The sequence below is a fragment of the Phocoena phocoena genome, chromosome 2 (assembly GCF_963924675.1).
Source record: "Phocoena phocoena chromosome 2, mPhoPho1.1, whole genome shotgun sequence".
Classification (NCBI taxonomy): Eukaryota; Metazoa; Chordata; class Mammalia; order Artiodactyla; family Phocoenidae; genus Phocoena; species Phocoena phocoena.
The window spans coordinates 27688532-27704491 of NC_089220.1; the positions used below are offsets into that span (position 1 = coordinate 27688532).

The window sequence follows — 15960 nt, forward strand, 5'->3', positions numbered from 1 at the left end:
AGGAGAGAAGGAGCAGAGCTCTGCGAGGGCTTCCCCCCGCCTCTCCAGGACCCAGATTCTCAGGGGAGACTGAGCCACTTGGGAGGCGCCAAGGTGTGTTCAATTGTAACGAGCTGGGCCTGCAGTTACAGGAAGGCCGGGAGCAGGAATAGAGTTCAAGGAGCGCCTCCTGTCTTGGTGCTCTCTCCCTGTCCCCTCCTACCTCTCTGACATCTCCACAGCCTCTTTCTTGGTCTGCCTCTCAAGCCTTGCTGCTCCCCAGCCCCCCTCCTCTGCCCTTATTTATTCTCTCTTTGCTCCTGTATTTCTCAAAGTGTTTTGGTGTCAGAGCATCTGGCAGTCATAAGGGATACCATGAGCTATCAATGTAATTAATTCCATAATTAGAACTGGGAACAGTTTTACTAGCAGAAACTATGATGATCGTCTGTGTGTGCAAAATAAAAACCCGCTATAGGCACACGCACGTAGCCATGTAGACAGCAAGCTGTCGAGTGAAGTGTGATGGGCTGTTGCCACGTTTTCCCGTCAGTATTCCTTTTTGGCTTGTCGTTTGCTTTATCGCATGCTAGCAGGCAAGCGGTAGCAGGCACCAAAGGTTGGAGACAAATTTATGGGAGCAAAGCCCAACACGGGGACCAGTCTGTTCATTAACACATTTCCCTTTTTAAAACAGGCAAGTGTGAGCAGAGTCCAGCAGTGGAACTCTGAGTCGTGGTTTGTTATGAATACTCTCCCCGAGTAATATGGTCCCTGCAGCCCCACCTCTCCACCAGGACTCCCTTGACTGTGTCTGCAGACTGTGTCTGCAGCCTCTCTCCTGAGTGCTGCCTCCTGGGTATTTCCATCTGCTTCTGAGATCCGTCCTGAGGCACCAGCACTCACCATGTCCCAAACTGAGTCACTTCTTGGATCACTCCTTGAGATCTTGGAATGTCCTCCACCCATTTGTCTAAGCCACAGCTGGGAACTCTCTATGTATTAAATATCCCCTGAATCCCTATCCTCTTCTTGGTCCCATCCTTGGTCCCTGCTAGCCTTAGAGCACAGCCAAAGCCTTCCAGCTGGCCTCCAGCCCTCCCCTCTCTGGTCTATCCACCACCAGGTAATCTTTCATCAAAGTAATAAACATTTGAAAAGGCCCATCCCATCATGTCCTAGACCTGCTTGAAGACCACCTGCATCTCAAGGCTAATGTGTGGCTCCCGCTGTACCTCCACACATGTGCTGGGATGCTGGTTCCTTTGCTCAGTCTCCACTAGAGCAGAGAGGGTAAGAGAGTCTTTGCCACCCTTGGACCTGGATACCTGGCACGTGGCAGGCATTCAGTAAGTGCTTCCTGAATGCGTGAAAGAGTGTGGACTTCTCCAAAATCTCTAGGGACTCCCCCTTACCCATTCAGTACAGCCCAGACACCTCCCTGATATTTCAAGCCCTCCAAGATATGGACCCGAACCTATTCTTCTTTAATCCCTCACAGCCTCAGTGAAATGGCGATAGAGAAATGACAAATGGTGGGGTGGCTTGAGGATGAACTTACCTGGTTTGGTAACCTGGCTTCTGCACTTAGGAGTTCTGCGACCTTCAGCAAGGTATAGAACTTCCCTACCCTCTATTTTCTTGACTGTAAAATGGGGGATAATGAGTATCTAACTCTTAGGGTTATGGAGAGGATTCCATGAGATAATGCATGTGACATGCATTGTTGGCATGCAGCCCGGCACAGTACAAGCATTCATTAAATTGTAGCACCAGTTTCTTCCCCATCCATCCACTTCCCACTCCCCCCCCAACACACACACACACACACACACACACACACACACACACACACGCACACACAGAGGAAACCACTTATTAATTCTCAGGGTATCCTTCCAAGGTTGCTTTATGAATATGCAAATAAATTCATGCTTATTTTCTCTATTTTCACACAAAAGTTTACATGCCCCACACCAGGAGTCAGCAAACTTCTTCCACAAAAAGCCAGATAGTAAATATTTTAGGCTTTGTACAACATATGGTGTCTGCAACTACTCAGCTCTGCCACTGTAAAGCAAAAGCAGTTTTAGACAATGAGTGTGACTGTGTTCCAGTTAAACTGTATTTATGGAAACAAATTTGAATTTCATATCGCTTTCTCATGTCATGAAATATTATTCTTCGTTTGATTTTTTCCAACCATTAAAAAGTATAAAAAACCATTGTTAGGTCACAGTCTGTACAAAAACAGTCGGTGGGCCAGATTTGGGCTGTTTTTTCACTTTTCTATATATCTTGGAGAGCTTTTCTGTGGATGTAAAAGGGCTGCATCTTTCTGTTTTGAGGGCATAGGACTCCATCCCGTGGATGTCTCTTAGTTTGTTTAACCAATCCCCTACTAAGGGACACCTAAATTGTTTCTATTCTTTACAAAATATTTTGCTATTACAAAACAGTGCTACTATGGATAATCTTGTTCATCCATCATTGTGGACGTTTACAAGTGTCTTAGGTCAGTTCCCCCTTGAGGCGGAGCTGGGACGTGAATTCAGGTGTGTGTGATTTACTCGGGGAGGGCTAAGGGCGGGAGGGAAGCAGAATGGAAAGGCAGAAAGAGCCAAGCAAGGATTGGTCCCGGGAAAATCAAGCCAAAGCCTAACAGAGGGCGGAGCTTGGACAGCTGTCCCACCTTGAAGCAAGGAGGCGGGGCTTTTAAACTTCCGGTTCAGTCAGTCATTGGCTTCGTGGTCATGATGGTGGGAGGAGCTTGTCAGGTGGTTGTCTTCCGTCCGGAGCACAGCTCAGGGGAAGCCAGTGTGGGGTGCACCGGCCGCAAAGGGGACTGGGCAGGGCGGCAGCAGTGCCTACCACAGCAGGTGTATCTGCAGCACCGCCTCGGAGGTGGACCTGCAGGGGCAAAGCATTGATGCATTGCGGTGTGGATAGACATTGCCAAATTGCTCTCCAAATGGGCTGTGTCGACTTACATTCCTACCAGCAACGTCTGAGTGTCTGTTTCTGCACAATCTCACCAAATTAGTCTATTATTAAACTTTTGGATTTTTTGCTAATCTGATGGACTGAAAAATGCTATCTCAAAGTAGTTTTCATTTGCACATCCCTTAGAATGAGAAAAGTTGAGCCTACTTTCATGTGTTTAAGAAACATTTGGGGCGGTGGGAGCATCTCCGCTCGCCACCTGGGGACCCGCGCCGCGCTCCCCGACCCCGCCCGCCCGACGCCCATCCCCCCGCCCGACGCTCGCCCGGGTTATAATTGCCTCTTACCACCCGTAGGGGTTATTTTGGGGGTGGTTGGAGGTGGCGGCGGAGGCGAGGAGGGGAATTGTGTCTCCTTTCCCGGGACGGGGGAGCGGCGTCGGAGGCCACGGTTTCCAGGGTCCCTACCTATGGGAGGAGTGCTTCCTTCTTTCCATTGACATCAAGCTTGGCCATGGGACTTGACCAAAGTCAATGGAAGATGAGAAGTGATATAGGTCATGTCTAAGAAGAAGCTTTGGAAGCCAATGCATGAATTTTTTTTGCTCATTTTCCTCTGCCACAGGAAAAACAGGTGCCAGATAAAGACTTTTTCTTTTGCCAGGATTCCAGAATGAAGATAGCTGTACCTAACCCAAAGTCAACATAATAAAAATGAGAAATATATTTTTGTTCTAGTAAAACAGTAGTTCTCAAAGTGCTATCTGTTGAGCCCAAGACCCTTTAAGGGTTAAAACTATTTTAATAATAATACTAAGTTCCTTTTTCATTGTGTTGACAATTGCACTATGGTTCATAAGCCATGGTGGGGAAACTGCTGGTGCCTTAGGAAAAGTCAGTGCAGTTCCTTCAAACTGTGCTCTTTGTCACCATATATTTATAGTAAACAAAAAAAAAATTATACTTGAGAATGTACTTGATGAAGCAATGAAACATTAATTTTTAAAAATCTTGATCTTGAAAAAAAAAGAAACGCTTGGGGTTTTTTTTCTGTGAACAGTTCATATTCCTTTGCTGACTTTTCTTCTAGGCCTATTGGCTTGGTCTGTCTTTTCTGTTTCTAGGAGCTCTTTAAATATTATGGCGATTGGTTCTTTATCGTGATATGAATTGCACATATTTTTCCCATTTTGTCTTTTGTCTTTTTACTTTGTTTAAAGTCATTTTGGCCAAGCAGAGGTTTTTGATCATAGGGTTGGTTGTTTGGACAAGTAAATGATATGTTATGTAAAACACCTAGAATGATGTCCACTACTTGGTAGGCACTGAATGGATGTTATTTTCCTTCCCTCCCTTCCCTTCCATTCTATGCTTTATCCAACTGTGCTCATTATCCTTCCTTAAATATGGCCCATGCTTCCCACCTTCACGCGTTTTCTTGTTACTTTTCTTATCTGGAATGTCTTCCCCCTCATTTTGGACTGTGAAATTCCTACCCTTCTCTTAAGCCCCAGCTCAAATGTCATGGTCCTGCTTACATCTGAACTCCTGTACCTCTGTTAGCCATCAGAGTCCACCTTGGATCCTAGTAATATACACACATTTATCATGCTTTTCCTGAGCCTCAATTTCCTTACCTATAAATTGGAGTTGCTGGGGAAAATAGAGATTTATTTTTATTACAACATAATGCATGTTTACTGTAAAACTGTAAAAAACAAATTTTTTTTTACTGAAAAAAATCTAAAAATATGGAAACATAAAGTTTAAAACAGTAGTTACACAAACCTAGGCATTCTCATCCCCAAGGGGCAGCCACTGTTTACAGATCCTTCCAGACCTTTCCTATGCCTATATAAATATCTGTAGGGAAGAGAGAGAGGTTTTTCTTCAAACAAAAACCTGGAAGTATTACTGTCCATATTATTCTGCAACTTACTTTTTTCATTCAATAAAATAACATGAGTAAGATGATGTATTTAAAGTACATCCTTCAGTGCTCTGTCCATGGGAGCTGTAATTATTCTATGTACTTTGCAGTGATATTTTTAAACTTTCTTTTGGCAGCAGAACACTTAGCAAACAAAATAGTTTGTGGAAACCCAGTTATCAATTAGATAGAGTGGAGCCACCAGGCTAAGGTGAAAGTGGGTGGGAAGGAGGGCACGGAGCCCCTCACCCACTCATCTCCCCATCACTGTTTGAGAACCTTAGTGAGTTGGGCAGAATATGGGGGCACCATGTTCAGCTGAGTGGCATTATCATGGGTATGCACTGTCCAGGGAGTTTCCACTCAGGTCTGAAGATCCCAGCCAGCTGGGATGGAAGGTTTTTTCCCAAGTTAGTTGAAAGAGCCGGAGAGTCCTCAGGCCAGAGCACATCTTGGTGGATCATACCCAGTGGCTCCTCCTTGGCTCCATGATGGTCTGTGATGAGAGTTTTCGTTGGTCCATGAAGAAATGAAAAAAATAAAGTCAATGAGGTGAGATATCCACGAAGTTAAGCTTATTCAAATATTTCTTATTGGCATTGAAATGTCTTTTCTTTCATAAAATTATGGTGGTAATAATTGGGAGTTGTGCGTGTGTGTGTGTGTTTTAATGTCTTACCTAAGTAAAAAGTTGGCAACTTTATGTTGGTCCCCTACATTTGTTTCAAAATTTTACTGATCCATGAAATCCTGAAGTCTAGAGAGATGGATGTTCCCATCAATTGCGGCAGCTCTGCCAGGACCTCCTTGGAACAATCCCAGAGAGATAATCTTGGGCCAGGCGAGTCTGAGAACCTTTATGCTATCCTTTAACGAAATCGAAGCAGTTCTTCCAAAGCTGAGAGTGGACACAGCCCCGCTCCGGGGACTTTAGTCAAAGAAAGTCACCTTCCCAGTGCAGCTCTCACTTGCCTCTGTTGCTACCACTCTCTAGGAGCCAGAGCTGAGCTGAGGACCTGAAACCCTTCACACATGGGGTGGGGGGCCCTCCCTCCCCGTCCACCTCCAAGGACTGGTCTGGGGTTTATGAAGGGAGATAGCTGACTCTTTAGAGGGGTGTTTTCAGTGTAAGACATAGGACCTATCAAAGAACCAAGGCTTCCTTCTTCACTTGGCTGTGAGCCTCTCAGAAGGTAGGACTTTTTGATTTCTATCGTTTAATCCGAAATCCTCATCACAGCAGTAGATGACAATGGATTGAGCGCAGAAGGCTGTGGTTGTTAAAAATGTATTGACACCAGATTAGTCGCTTGGCCTTTTATATGTAAGGATGCTTGGGCAGTATAACAAGATATTTGAGGTGTCTTTTATTCCTCTTAGATGAAGAAGAATTTTTAGTGGCTTGGGGAGAGGTATTTTGTCTGAACTATAGCTAGCACTTTCTTTTCTTTGTTCATGTGATTTTAAAGTTCTGGCATAGTTTTCAACTTGTGACAACTTATTTATATTTTCAAAATAATCACACGGTGTCACTGTTCCCCTTGGTCCTCACCATAGCCCGGTGAGGTGGGTGTCACTATTCCTGTTTTACTGATTAGGAATCTGAGCTTCAGGGGATCTCAGTGACTGGTCAAGTAGGAGGCAGAACTGACATCTGCCTGGCCCAACTCCTGTCCTCTCTTCTCTGTACAGACAGGTCCTTTCTACAACTAGGGAAGACATTTTTTTTCTTCTCTGCAAAGTTAAACCTCTGGCCCTTAAGGGATTTGAACTCAGGAATCTTGGGGCCATTAGCATTGAGTTCCAACTAGAGAAACAAGTGATGGCAACAGTAACAACAGTGACAGCAAACGACCAAGAAAGAACCCTTTGAGTTTCCACCTTGACCAGACTGGAGAGCTCTTTGTCAGCATCAAGTTCAGAAATGTCCCAGGTGGTCCGGGCAGAACCTGAACTACTCCCTTTAGCTCCCTGGGTGCTCTGTGATGCTGACACTAAGCTGAACCACGGCACCGGCTTGGTGCCACCAGGAGGAGACTTCCACCGACCCACCAGCTCGCTTACCTCTCACTCTTTGGTGAACTCTTGGAAGCCATTGGAAGGATTGTGTTTTCTGCTGTAGCTGGCTGTGCTGACCTTCTCCTCGGAGTTAGGAGCAGGTGCCTGAGGGTGGAGCCCCCAAATCTGGTCCATTACAGCTCCCAGAGCTTCTGGGGTGGCTAACGGGCCCTCTCTCTCACTCCAGCCCTCAAACTCGGGGAGCAGGCTGGGGCATGTTTGGAGCTGTCAGGGTGAGTATTTGCTGCTGGTCGCACTGGAAGAAGAGCAGTGGTGAAGCTCACGGGAGCCAAGTCCCAGGCCAACAGGGCTGGGGAAGGGCTGGAAGGTGCCCAACTCTGACACCTGTGCTGCTCTGGCTTCTGCCAGGAAGGGATGAGAAGGAGATTGCTCATGGCCTGGACACCTGGGGCCAACAGAACAGGAGTAGGGATGATGGAGGGAGAGGGTCCCAGGACCCACCTGGGCAAAGAATCCAGTGGAGAGGCTAGGGGTGGGACCTACGGGAGGAAAGAGCCCACCCCAGGCCTGAGCAGAGGCTTCTAGGCTGAGTTTCTGTCATGGTCTGGGCTGCTCTGGTGGGTGGCACAGGAGTCAAGCTCTGCTGGATTGGAGTCCTGGGGCCTGATTTACCTGTTGTATAACCTTGGGCAAGTAAATACTCTCTCAGCTTCAATGTCTACAATGTGCTCACACCCACCAGAGTCCAGACACTGTCACGTATACAGTGGTTCGTATACATTTTGACAGTGACAGAGTATTTACCACAAGGCTGCCTTGTAGAATGACCTGCCTTATAATAAACACATAAAGAACCGTTCAAGTTTATGAGCAAACAACTCAAATAGTTAAGACATCAAAGGACATGAGCAGAAAATTTTCACAAGTGGTAAAGAGATGTATGAAAAAAATTCAACCTCAGAAATGTTAAAAAAGGTAGCTAAAGCGACATTGAAGTATCATTTAAGATGATGATGAAAAATTAATAATACACTGGCGAGGCTGTGTGTAATATAATAATGCTGGCGAGGCTGCACTCTGAATGGGACATTTATACAACCTTTTGGAGAGCAGTCCTCCAGTGTATACCTAGAGCCGTAAATGTAACCTCTGATATGGTCATTCTAGTCCACAGAATTAATCCTAAAATGATAAGCCTTTTCAAAATGTTTCCTATAAATATTTTTCAAATATACAGAATAAAAACAGTTTAATGGATCCCCCTATACTAAAGGAATATTTTAACCGAAGAAAAAAAACCCATTATGAGTCAGGATGTCCACAGTTAAAAATTTTAAAAAAATCTAAGTATATAACAGGAGAATGTCTGAATAAATAGTGATTCATCTTCAGATAGACTACCTTGTAACAATTAAGATGATCAATATGAAAATTGTGGAATTGTATAAAGTACGATCTAATGTTAAGTGAAAAATCAGAATTTAAATGGTATCTGCAAGTGATGACAACAGTGTAAGAACATATACTTGTGCGAAGGTTGAAAGGGAATATGCCAAAGTATTTGCCGTGTTGGGGTAGGAGGACGATGAGTTCATTTTTTTTCTCCTTGAACATTGTTGTTATATTATTTTTACAATAACATTAATCAGAGGGACCCTGCCCCCGCATCAATCTGTTAACGTGTATTTGCTGGACACCTGTTCCACAAGCAATTTGTATGAAAGGTTGTGTTAAGAAGTGGCAAGGGGCTTCCCTGGTGGCGCAGTGGTTGAGAGTCCGCCTGCCGATGCAGGGGATGCGGGTTCGTGCCCTGGTCCGGGAAGATCCCACATGCCGCGGAGCGGCTGGGCCTGTGAGCCATGGCCGCTGAGCCTGCGCGTCCGGAGCCTGTTGCTCCGCAACGGGAGAGGCCACAACAGTGAGAGGCCCGCGTACCGCAAAAATAAAAAATAAAAAAGAAGTGGCAAGAAGCAGGCACAGGACTCAGTTTTAGGGCAAGGGCTGGTCCATCAGAGTCTCAAACTCTTCAAATGTCAGAGCTACATGGGACCAATCTAACACCTTTATTTTGCAGTCGAGGGCCCTGAGGCCCAGGGAGGCTCAGTGACTTGCCCAGAATACCCAGCCACAGCCTGGCAGTTCTACATAGGGGTAGACATTCCCACCGAACTAGCCAGCTGGCCTTAGCCCTGTTCCCCTGTCTCAGGGCACCTCTGTTTTCCTGGAGTTGGCAAGAAGGCAGCCAGAGAACACTCTTCTAGTGCAGAGGCGGGGGTGGACGTCCTGAACAGGAAGGGCACAGAGACACTGTTCCTGGGATGCAAACCCCATGCCCCGGTTGTCTCCACAGGACCCTGAGTGGGCTCAGCCAGACACACGCCACCCAGCAGCACGTGGGGCTGTCCCAGACTGTCCGACTTTATCTGGCCACTGCGGCCAATGGCCCGCTGACCTCCAATGCCCTGCCCGTGGGGCCAGGCCCTGAACGGAAGGATGGTGCCCAGCAGGCAGCATATCTGGGCCACCCGTCATCCTCCTGGGGTAAGGACACCCTGGCTCCAGGTTCTCAAAGAGCAGGGCATCTAAATCTTGGACCTCCTTCTCCCCACCTCTGCTTCCCCCTTCACCCTCTCAGAAGGGCTGAGTTGTCACCCTCTTATCTTTTCAGCCAATGAACAAAACAGTTGTCAAGCATCTGCTTTGTGTCGGGCTCCAGGGGTCCTAAACCGGCTGTTGGAGGCTTTGCCCCTTTGAGACACCTAGACCTTGATTGCTCCATTTCTGCCCCATCTGTCACCTGTCCTGCCTTTGCTTCCCTCATATCCAGTTGTGAACCTCACCTCCCTGGCACCGGTCCTTCCACCTCATCCTTCCTATAAACCCCTTGTTACCTACAGTGGGGCCTCTGCTTCCCAGAGGAGAGAGCTGAGCATCCCTGAGGATTCAAGCCTCCGCACATTCTTGCTCATTGCCCAGCCATCCTTCCCGGTGTGCCTGGACACTTTCTCTCATTCCTCAGAGCAGCTACTCCAAGCTGCCCCCACCTTCCCCAGCCCCATCCCATGGCCATGCTTTCCACTCCCCAGAGTCCTCACCTTCCTGCCCATTTTAAAGTACACATCAGTGATGTTTAGCATATCCACAATTTTGTGCAAGCACCATCTAATTACAGAACATTGCCATCACTGCCAGAAGAAGCCCCGTGCCCATTAAGCAGTCACTCCCTTCCCCGCTCCCACCCTCACCTCGGCCCCTGGTCCCACTAAGCTACTCCCTGTCCTTATAGATTTGCGTATCCTGGACATTTCATATAAACGGAATCATGCAACATGTGGCCTTTTGTGTCCGGCTCTTTCACTTAGTGTAATGTTTTTGAGGTTTATCCATGTTGTGGACAGCATGCATCGGTGTCCTTTTTATAGCTGATGACCTTTCTTGCCATCTTGAAAAGGAAGTGCCCCCTCTTCTTGTCTAAGGCACATCCCACTGTTTCTTGACTCTTCTGGAACCCTAGGCTGTCACTTGCCCTCCCCCCACCCCGGTTCTCCTCCCCCTTCAACCTGTCCCCCACTCGGCCCTTTCCCTAGAGCATATACAGTTACTTACAGCTCTCCCATTCACACACACACACACACACACACACACACACACACACACACGCATGGCTATTTCTCCACTTCCCTCTGCCTTCCTTTCTATCTCTCCTCCCTTCACAGTCAAGTCTCCATAGACCTTTTATACTTCCCTTCTCAACCCCTCCGCCTCCTGGCTTCCCCGCTGGGCCCCCTATACAGAATGAATACCCCTCCTTTGTATTTCCACTTGTGTTAAATGGAGCGACCTCAGCTCACACTGCTACAAAGACCTCCCAACAAGTCACCCTGTCTCTCCATCCACCTGCACACCCCAGCTCAGATGGCATTACCCTCCCCCCACTTCGTCTTTGATCTCTCACTGAAAATTTTCAATGATTTCCCACCACCAACTGAATAAAGTTCCCTATCCTTGTTCTGGCCATTAGGGCCTCCAACACCCGACTCTAAATCATTCTTTCAGGTGTTCTCCTGGAAAACTCTCTTCTCTGGCAAGTCTGAGCTACATTCTGTTCTCTGCCCTTTGGTGCAAAGCCCAGCTGCAGCCCTTGCTAGCTGTGTGACTTGGGATGCAACCCACCCTTCTCTGAACCTCGGTTTCCTTAACTGTCAGATGGAAATATTAGGTTAGATATAAGAGCATTGCCAATATTCAACCATTTTAACCTACAAAAATGGCCATTTCTAGTGGTTCAACCTAAAATAATACTCAGCAGGGTATTGTGTATAAGGCATGAACTCAGGTGCTGGCCTGTTGGCATCCCTCAGTAGATGTTGGCCTGTGAGCTGTTACTCGGCCCCCGCTATGGAACCTCGCATCCAGGAGGTACTTAGCAAATGCCCTTGGGATGGATTCAACCCAGTCCCGTGGGCCTTTCTAACCAGCCTCTGGAGGTCACAGCTGTGCCTCTCAGCCTTGCCCCCTGGACCCAAGCCCTCTCTCTGCAGGGCTGAATCTCACGGAGAAAATCAAGAAGATCAAGATCGTCTTCACTCCCACCGTCTGCAAGCAGACCTGTGCCCATGGGCGCTGTGCCAGCAGCTGCGAGCGTGGCGACACCACCACCCTGTACAGCCAGAGCGGCCACGGGCATGACCCCAAGTCTGGTTTCCGAATCTGTGAGTCCATTCCCCGCTCACATGGCTCCTGGCTGGCCCTGGCGCTGGGTGCAGGGGTAGCCAGAAGGGCAGGCCTGCCTTGGGCTGGATCCCAGCTCTTCTGCAGGAAGGGGGCCGGGTGCCCTCATACCGTGGCTCCTGTGGATGGTCTCCAACCGGACAGTGCTGAGTCCTCACCCAGCTCTGTCACATGTGACTCTGAGCAAGTCTCACAACCTCGCTGAATCCGAGTTTCCTCCACAGAAAAGTGAAGGCGTTAACAGTGCCACTCTCCCCAAGTCCCCCACTCCCGTCCCATCCCCCAGGTTACTGCAGGGTGGAAGAAAGGCAAGGCCTGTTATTATCCATCCTCCTTCATCCTCCCAGGCTTCCTGGAAAGTCCCTGCATTTCAGGGGGTGCCCGGTTCCCAAAGCCATCCAGATTTGGGGGTCTTGCTCCCCCTGCTTCCCTGTTGTCACCCAGCGGCCACATAGTAGGTGCTGCTGTGTTCTTCCACCACGTCACCTTGAGGTCGATGTTGTAGATTTCTGCCAGATCCCCTGCCTGAATGGAGGCCGCTGCATTGGTAGGGACGAATGCTGGTGCCCCACCAACTCCACTGGGAAGTTCTGCCACCTGCCCGCTCCCAATCTGGACAGGGAGCCTCCAGAGAGGGGGGTCCACCACAGGGCCTCGCCACAGGGCCCCTTGAAGCAGTCCACCTTCACGCTGCCTCTCTCCAACCAGCAGGGTGAGTGTGGGGCTGGGAGGCGACCTGGGTAACCGCATAGGGTGGGTGCTGGCATCTTCATGGAGGGGACAGGAAGCTGTCTCCAGCCCTTCCTTCTCCTCTACCCTTAGCGCTCAGTTTCATTCCCTAAGTTTTTCTCTGCCCTTTCATCTGAGTTCATCAATTTTTTTTTTTTTTTTTTGCTCTTATCCCCTACTGGGTGCGATGGGGGAAACAAAAGAGTATAAGGGTAGGGTCCTGATTTCAAGGAACCCATGGTTCTGAACCCATGGTTCTTTCTCTGCATGAGAAAGAATAGCATCATAAAGCATTTCCTTTCCTCTGCATTCTGTTATTAGGTGCCAGATAAAGGGTACAAAAAATACAGAATTTTGTAGGAGATCAGGGGATGGAGAGCCCCAAGCCTGGGGAGTTCAGGGAAGGCTGCATGGGGGAGGTGGACTTCACTTAGGCCTTAAACAATGGATAGGCTTTGGTTAAGCAGAGGGGAGTGGAGGGCTTCCTGGGCAGGGGGACTGGTGTGAACAAAGGCATATAGTGGGGACCATGCAGGGTCTGTTGGGCTGGAGCTTGAAGGTTGTGCAGGATCATGGGGGGAGGTGGAATCAGGAAGGTAGTTTGGAAGTTGGTAATGAAGGTTTTTCAAGAAAAGGTGTGGGGCTTCCCTGGCGGCGCAGTGGTTGAGTCTGCCTGCCAATGCAGGGGACACGGGTTCGTGCCCCGGTCCAGGAAGATCCCACACGCTGCGGAGAGGCTGGGCCCGTGAGCCACGGCCGCTGAGCCTGTGCGTCCGGAGCCTGTGCTAAGGTGTGGAGGGAAGGAGCCTGTGCTTGGTCCTGTCCTCCCTGGGGTATTGTTCTGGGTTTTGAGTAGAGAGTGAAGAAATGGAGGCGAGTTTTGGGGAGACACAGCCACTGGCTCGCCTGGCCCAGGGCTGCTGCACTCCTCAGAGGGTGGGGCCCTGTTTCCCCACCTCTGACCCCAGCCTCTGTGCCCAGCCTCTGTGAACCCCTCCTTGGTGAAGGTGCACATCCACCACCCGCCTGAGGCCTCCGTGCAGGTCCACCAGGTGGCTCGGGTACGGGGCGAGGTCGAGGAGGCCCCAGAGGAGAACAGCGTGGAGACCAGACCCTCGCCCTGGCTCCCCGCCGGCCCCAGCCATGGTCACTGGGACAGCAACAGCATCCCGGCTCGGTCTGGAGTGATTCCTCGGCCGCCACCACCTGTGGTGCCCAGGCCTCCGGCACTGCTGGGCCGGTGCTACCTGAGCGCTGTGAATGGACAGGTGAGAAGGCAGCTCCTGCCCCAGCTCCGGGGTCTTCTGGGACCACAACTGCTTCCTGCAGTGTCCCTCTTCCTTCTCTCTCTCCTCCGTGTTCTTAAGGAATGTGAATCTACAGGGTCTCCCATTCCCCACATGGGAAAACTCAGGGCATAAAATCGCCTGAGTGTAGAGAGGTTGAGCCTCCTACTTGGTCGTCACTGGGTACCTGTCAGTGCCGGGCACACAGAAGAGGACCCAGGAGAGGCCCCCTCTGGAGGGGAACAAGCGTCCTTGTGTCCTAGCAAATCCTGGGCTCTCCTGGAGCTGAGTGTAGGACTCCCGGTGCGTGGGTCGTGGGGCTATTAGATCTGGCGAGAAGGAGTTTGGTCTTCAGTTAAGGGTGGAGTCACAGAGATGTGAAATTAGCAGATGCAGGTTAAACCCCAAAGCCTTGGCGGTGCAAAGATAAGACACTCCATCCCCCCTACCCCCGGTGGCAGCCTCAGTCGGTGATGGGAAATCATGTAAGCTTTTCTGAGTCCAGGCACCTAAGGATAGGGGCTAAGCCAGACCCAGGATGGTTTTCCCTAGGATTGCAGTTTGGCGTTCCCGGAAACCCCTCCTCGGAACTGGGGGAGGTAGTGAGTAGCCAAGGGATAGGGCCTCTGAGTCCCCAGCTCCTCCCCACCTCTCAGCTGTGGTGTCGCTGAGCATGGACCCTGCTCACGGAGGTGGCCCTGGCATACCCTGGAGTTTGATGGAGGAAAGCCCAACCTCTGTGGGCTGGGAACATGGATGGGGGCAGTTTGCAGACTTCACAGACAAGATCTTATCTGGATGTGTTCCTGCCACTCCCCTCCCAAGTTTAGGGTCTGGCAGAGTGGACTTTGGGTTTCACTGCTTCCTTCCGGGACAACTCCTCCCCTCTCCTCCCCTCCCTTTGTGTGGGGGCATTCTCTGCAGGATGTGAGTGGTGAGCTCATGTCTCAGGCTTTCCTGTGACATCTCTGTGCACAGCAGGGGAGGGAAGCAGGTGATGAGTGTCCATGGGCTTTTTTCCAGTGTGCCAACCCCCTGCTGGAGCTGACTGCCCAAGAGGACTGCTGTGGCAGTGTGGGAGCCTTCTGGGGAGTGACCTCCTGTGCCCTGTGTCCACCCAGACCAGGTGAGTGCTGGGTGCCGGGGTCCAGGGTTGTCAGCAAAGCTCTCCCAGGGCCTGGCCTCTGCTGCAGGCACCACCCCGCGCATTTCCCACCAGGACCTCAGAGGCCAGGCAGGTAGAACAGGCTGGTAAACTAGGAAAGCTTTCCAAATCGACCTTGAGTGTGCTTTTGGCTGGTGGCGGAGGCTTCTGACGGCACAGACCCATTGCCAGGTGCAGCGTGGCCTGCCTGCTCGGTCTGATGGCCTGGAATGGGTTACTCTCTTTTGCCAGTTGTTCTTGCTCAGATTTTAGGAATTACATCCCATGCTGGGCCCTCTTCTACCCCTCAACCCCCTTCCACATACCTCCTGCCCAGGTACCAGGGGCCCAGAGGTCTTGATTTAGTGACTCAGTGTTTCTCTCACTCTCTCCCTGGAGGGACCCCTAGGCCTCCTCCTCAGCTCCTGTTTCCTGCCTCTCAGCCTTTGAATCAGTGTTGGGCATCTGTCCCCGAATGTCCTCGGCCTTGGGGTATGGGAAACTCAGCGGCCAGCCCTCTTTTTTGTGGTGGGAAAACCTAACATATTCATTTATTCTTTCAGCAAATACTCGCAGGTGCCTTGCCTATACTGAGCACTGAGAATTCAGGAGTGAGCAAAATGCCACTCTCATAGGCATTGATCTTAAAGTTGGGAGACAGGTGATGAGGTACTTACGCCTGAGTGTGGCTCCTGCCCGATCAGCCTGTCTTCCTCTTGCAGGCCTCGCTTCTGGGCTCGGGTCCAGGCCTGGCATGTATTTCTTTTGCCTGTCAAAAGTCAACTCGGGGGCTTTCCTGGTGGCGCAGTGGTTGAGAGTCTGCCTGCCGATGCAGGGGACACGGGTTCATGCCCTGGTCCGGGAAGATCCCACATGCCACGGAGCAACTAAGCCCGTGCGCCACAACTACTGAGCCCGCACTCTAGAGCCCACGAGGCACAACTACTGAGCCTGCGTGCCTACAGCCCGTGCTCCACAACAACGGAAGCCACTGCAATGAGAAGGCCCTGCTCACTACAACTAAAGAAAGCCCGCGCGGCTACAAAGACCCAATGCAGCCAAAAGTTAAATAAATAAATTATTTATTTTAGAAAAATAGAATTATTAGAGAGGGCCAAAGAGATGGGAAAGAGCTTAACAACCCAAGGAAATTGCACAGGCAGGTGAGATCGAGAGAGTGAGAACATTTCCTGGAGCATA

General features: G+C 49.9%; 1 protein-coding gene across 1 annotated transcript in view; it reads left to right on the top strand.

Annotated features, from left to right (window-relative positions):
- Nucleotides 1-15960, top strand: part of LTBP2 (latent transforming growth factor beta binding protein 2) — a 96006-nt gene that overhangs the window by 37991 nt on the left and 42055 nt on the right. The window contains exons 5-9 of the mRNA XM_065871400.1: nucleotides 9221-9411; nucleotides 11412-11582; nucleotides 12107-12313; nucleotides 13312-13598; nucleotides 14640-14742. Coding sequence (XP_065727472.1) covers nucleotides 9221-9411; nucleotides 11412-11582; nucleotides 12107-12313; nucleotides 13312-13598; nucleotides 14640-14742 — 959 coding nt within the window. The remainder of the gene's footprint in view (nucleotides 1-9220; nucleotides 9412-11411; nucleotides 11583-12106; nucleotides 12314-13311; nucleotides 13599-14639; nucleotides 14743-15960) is intronic.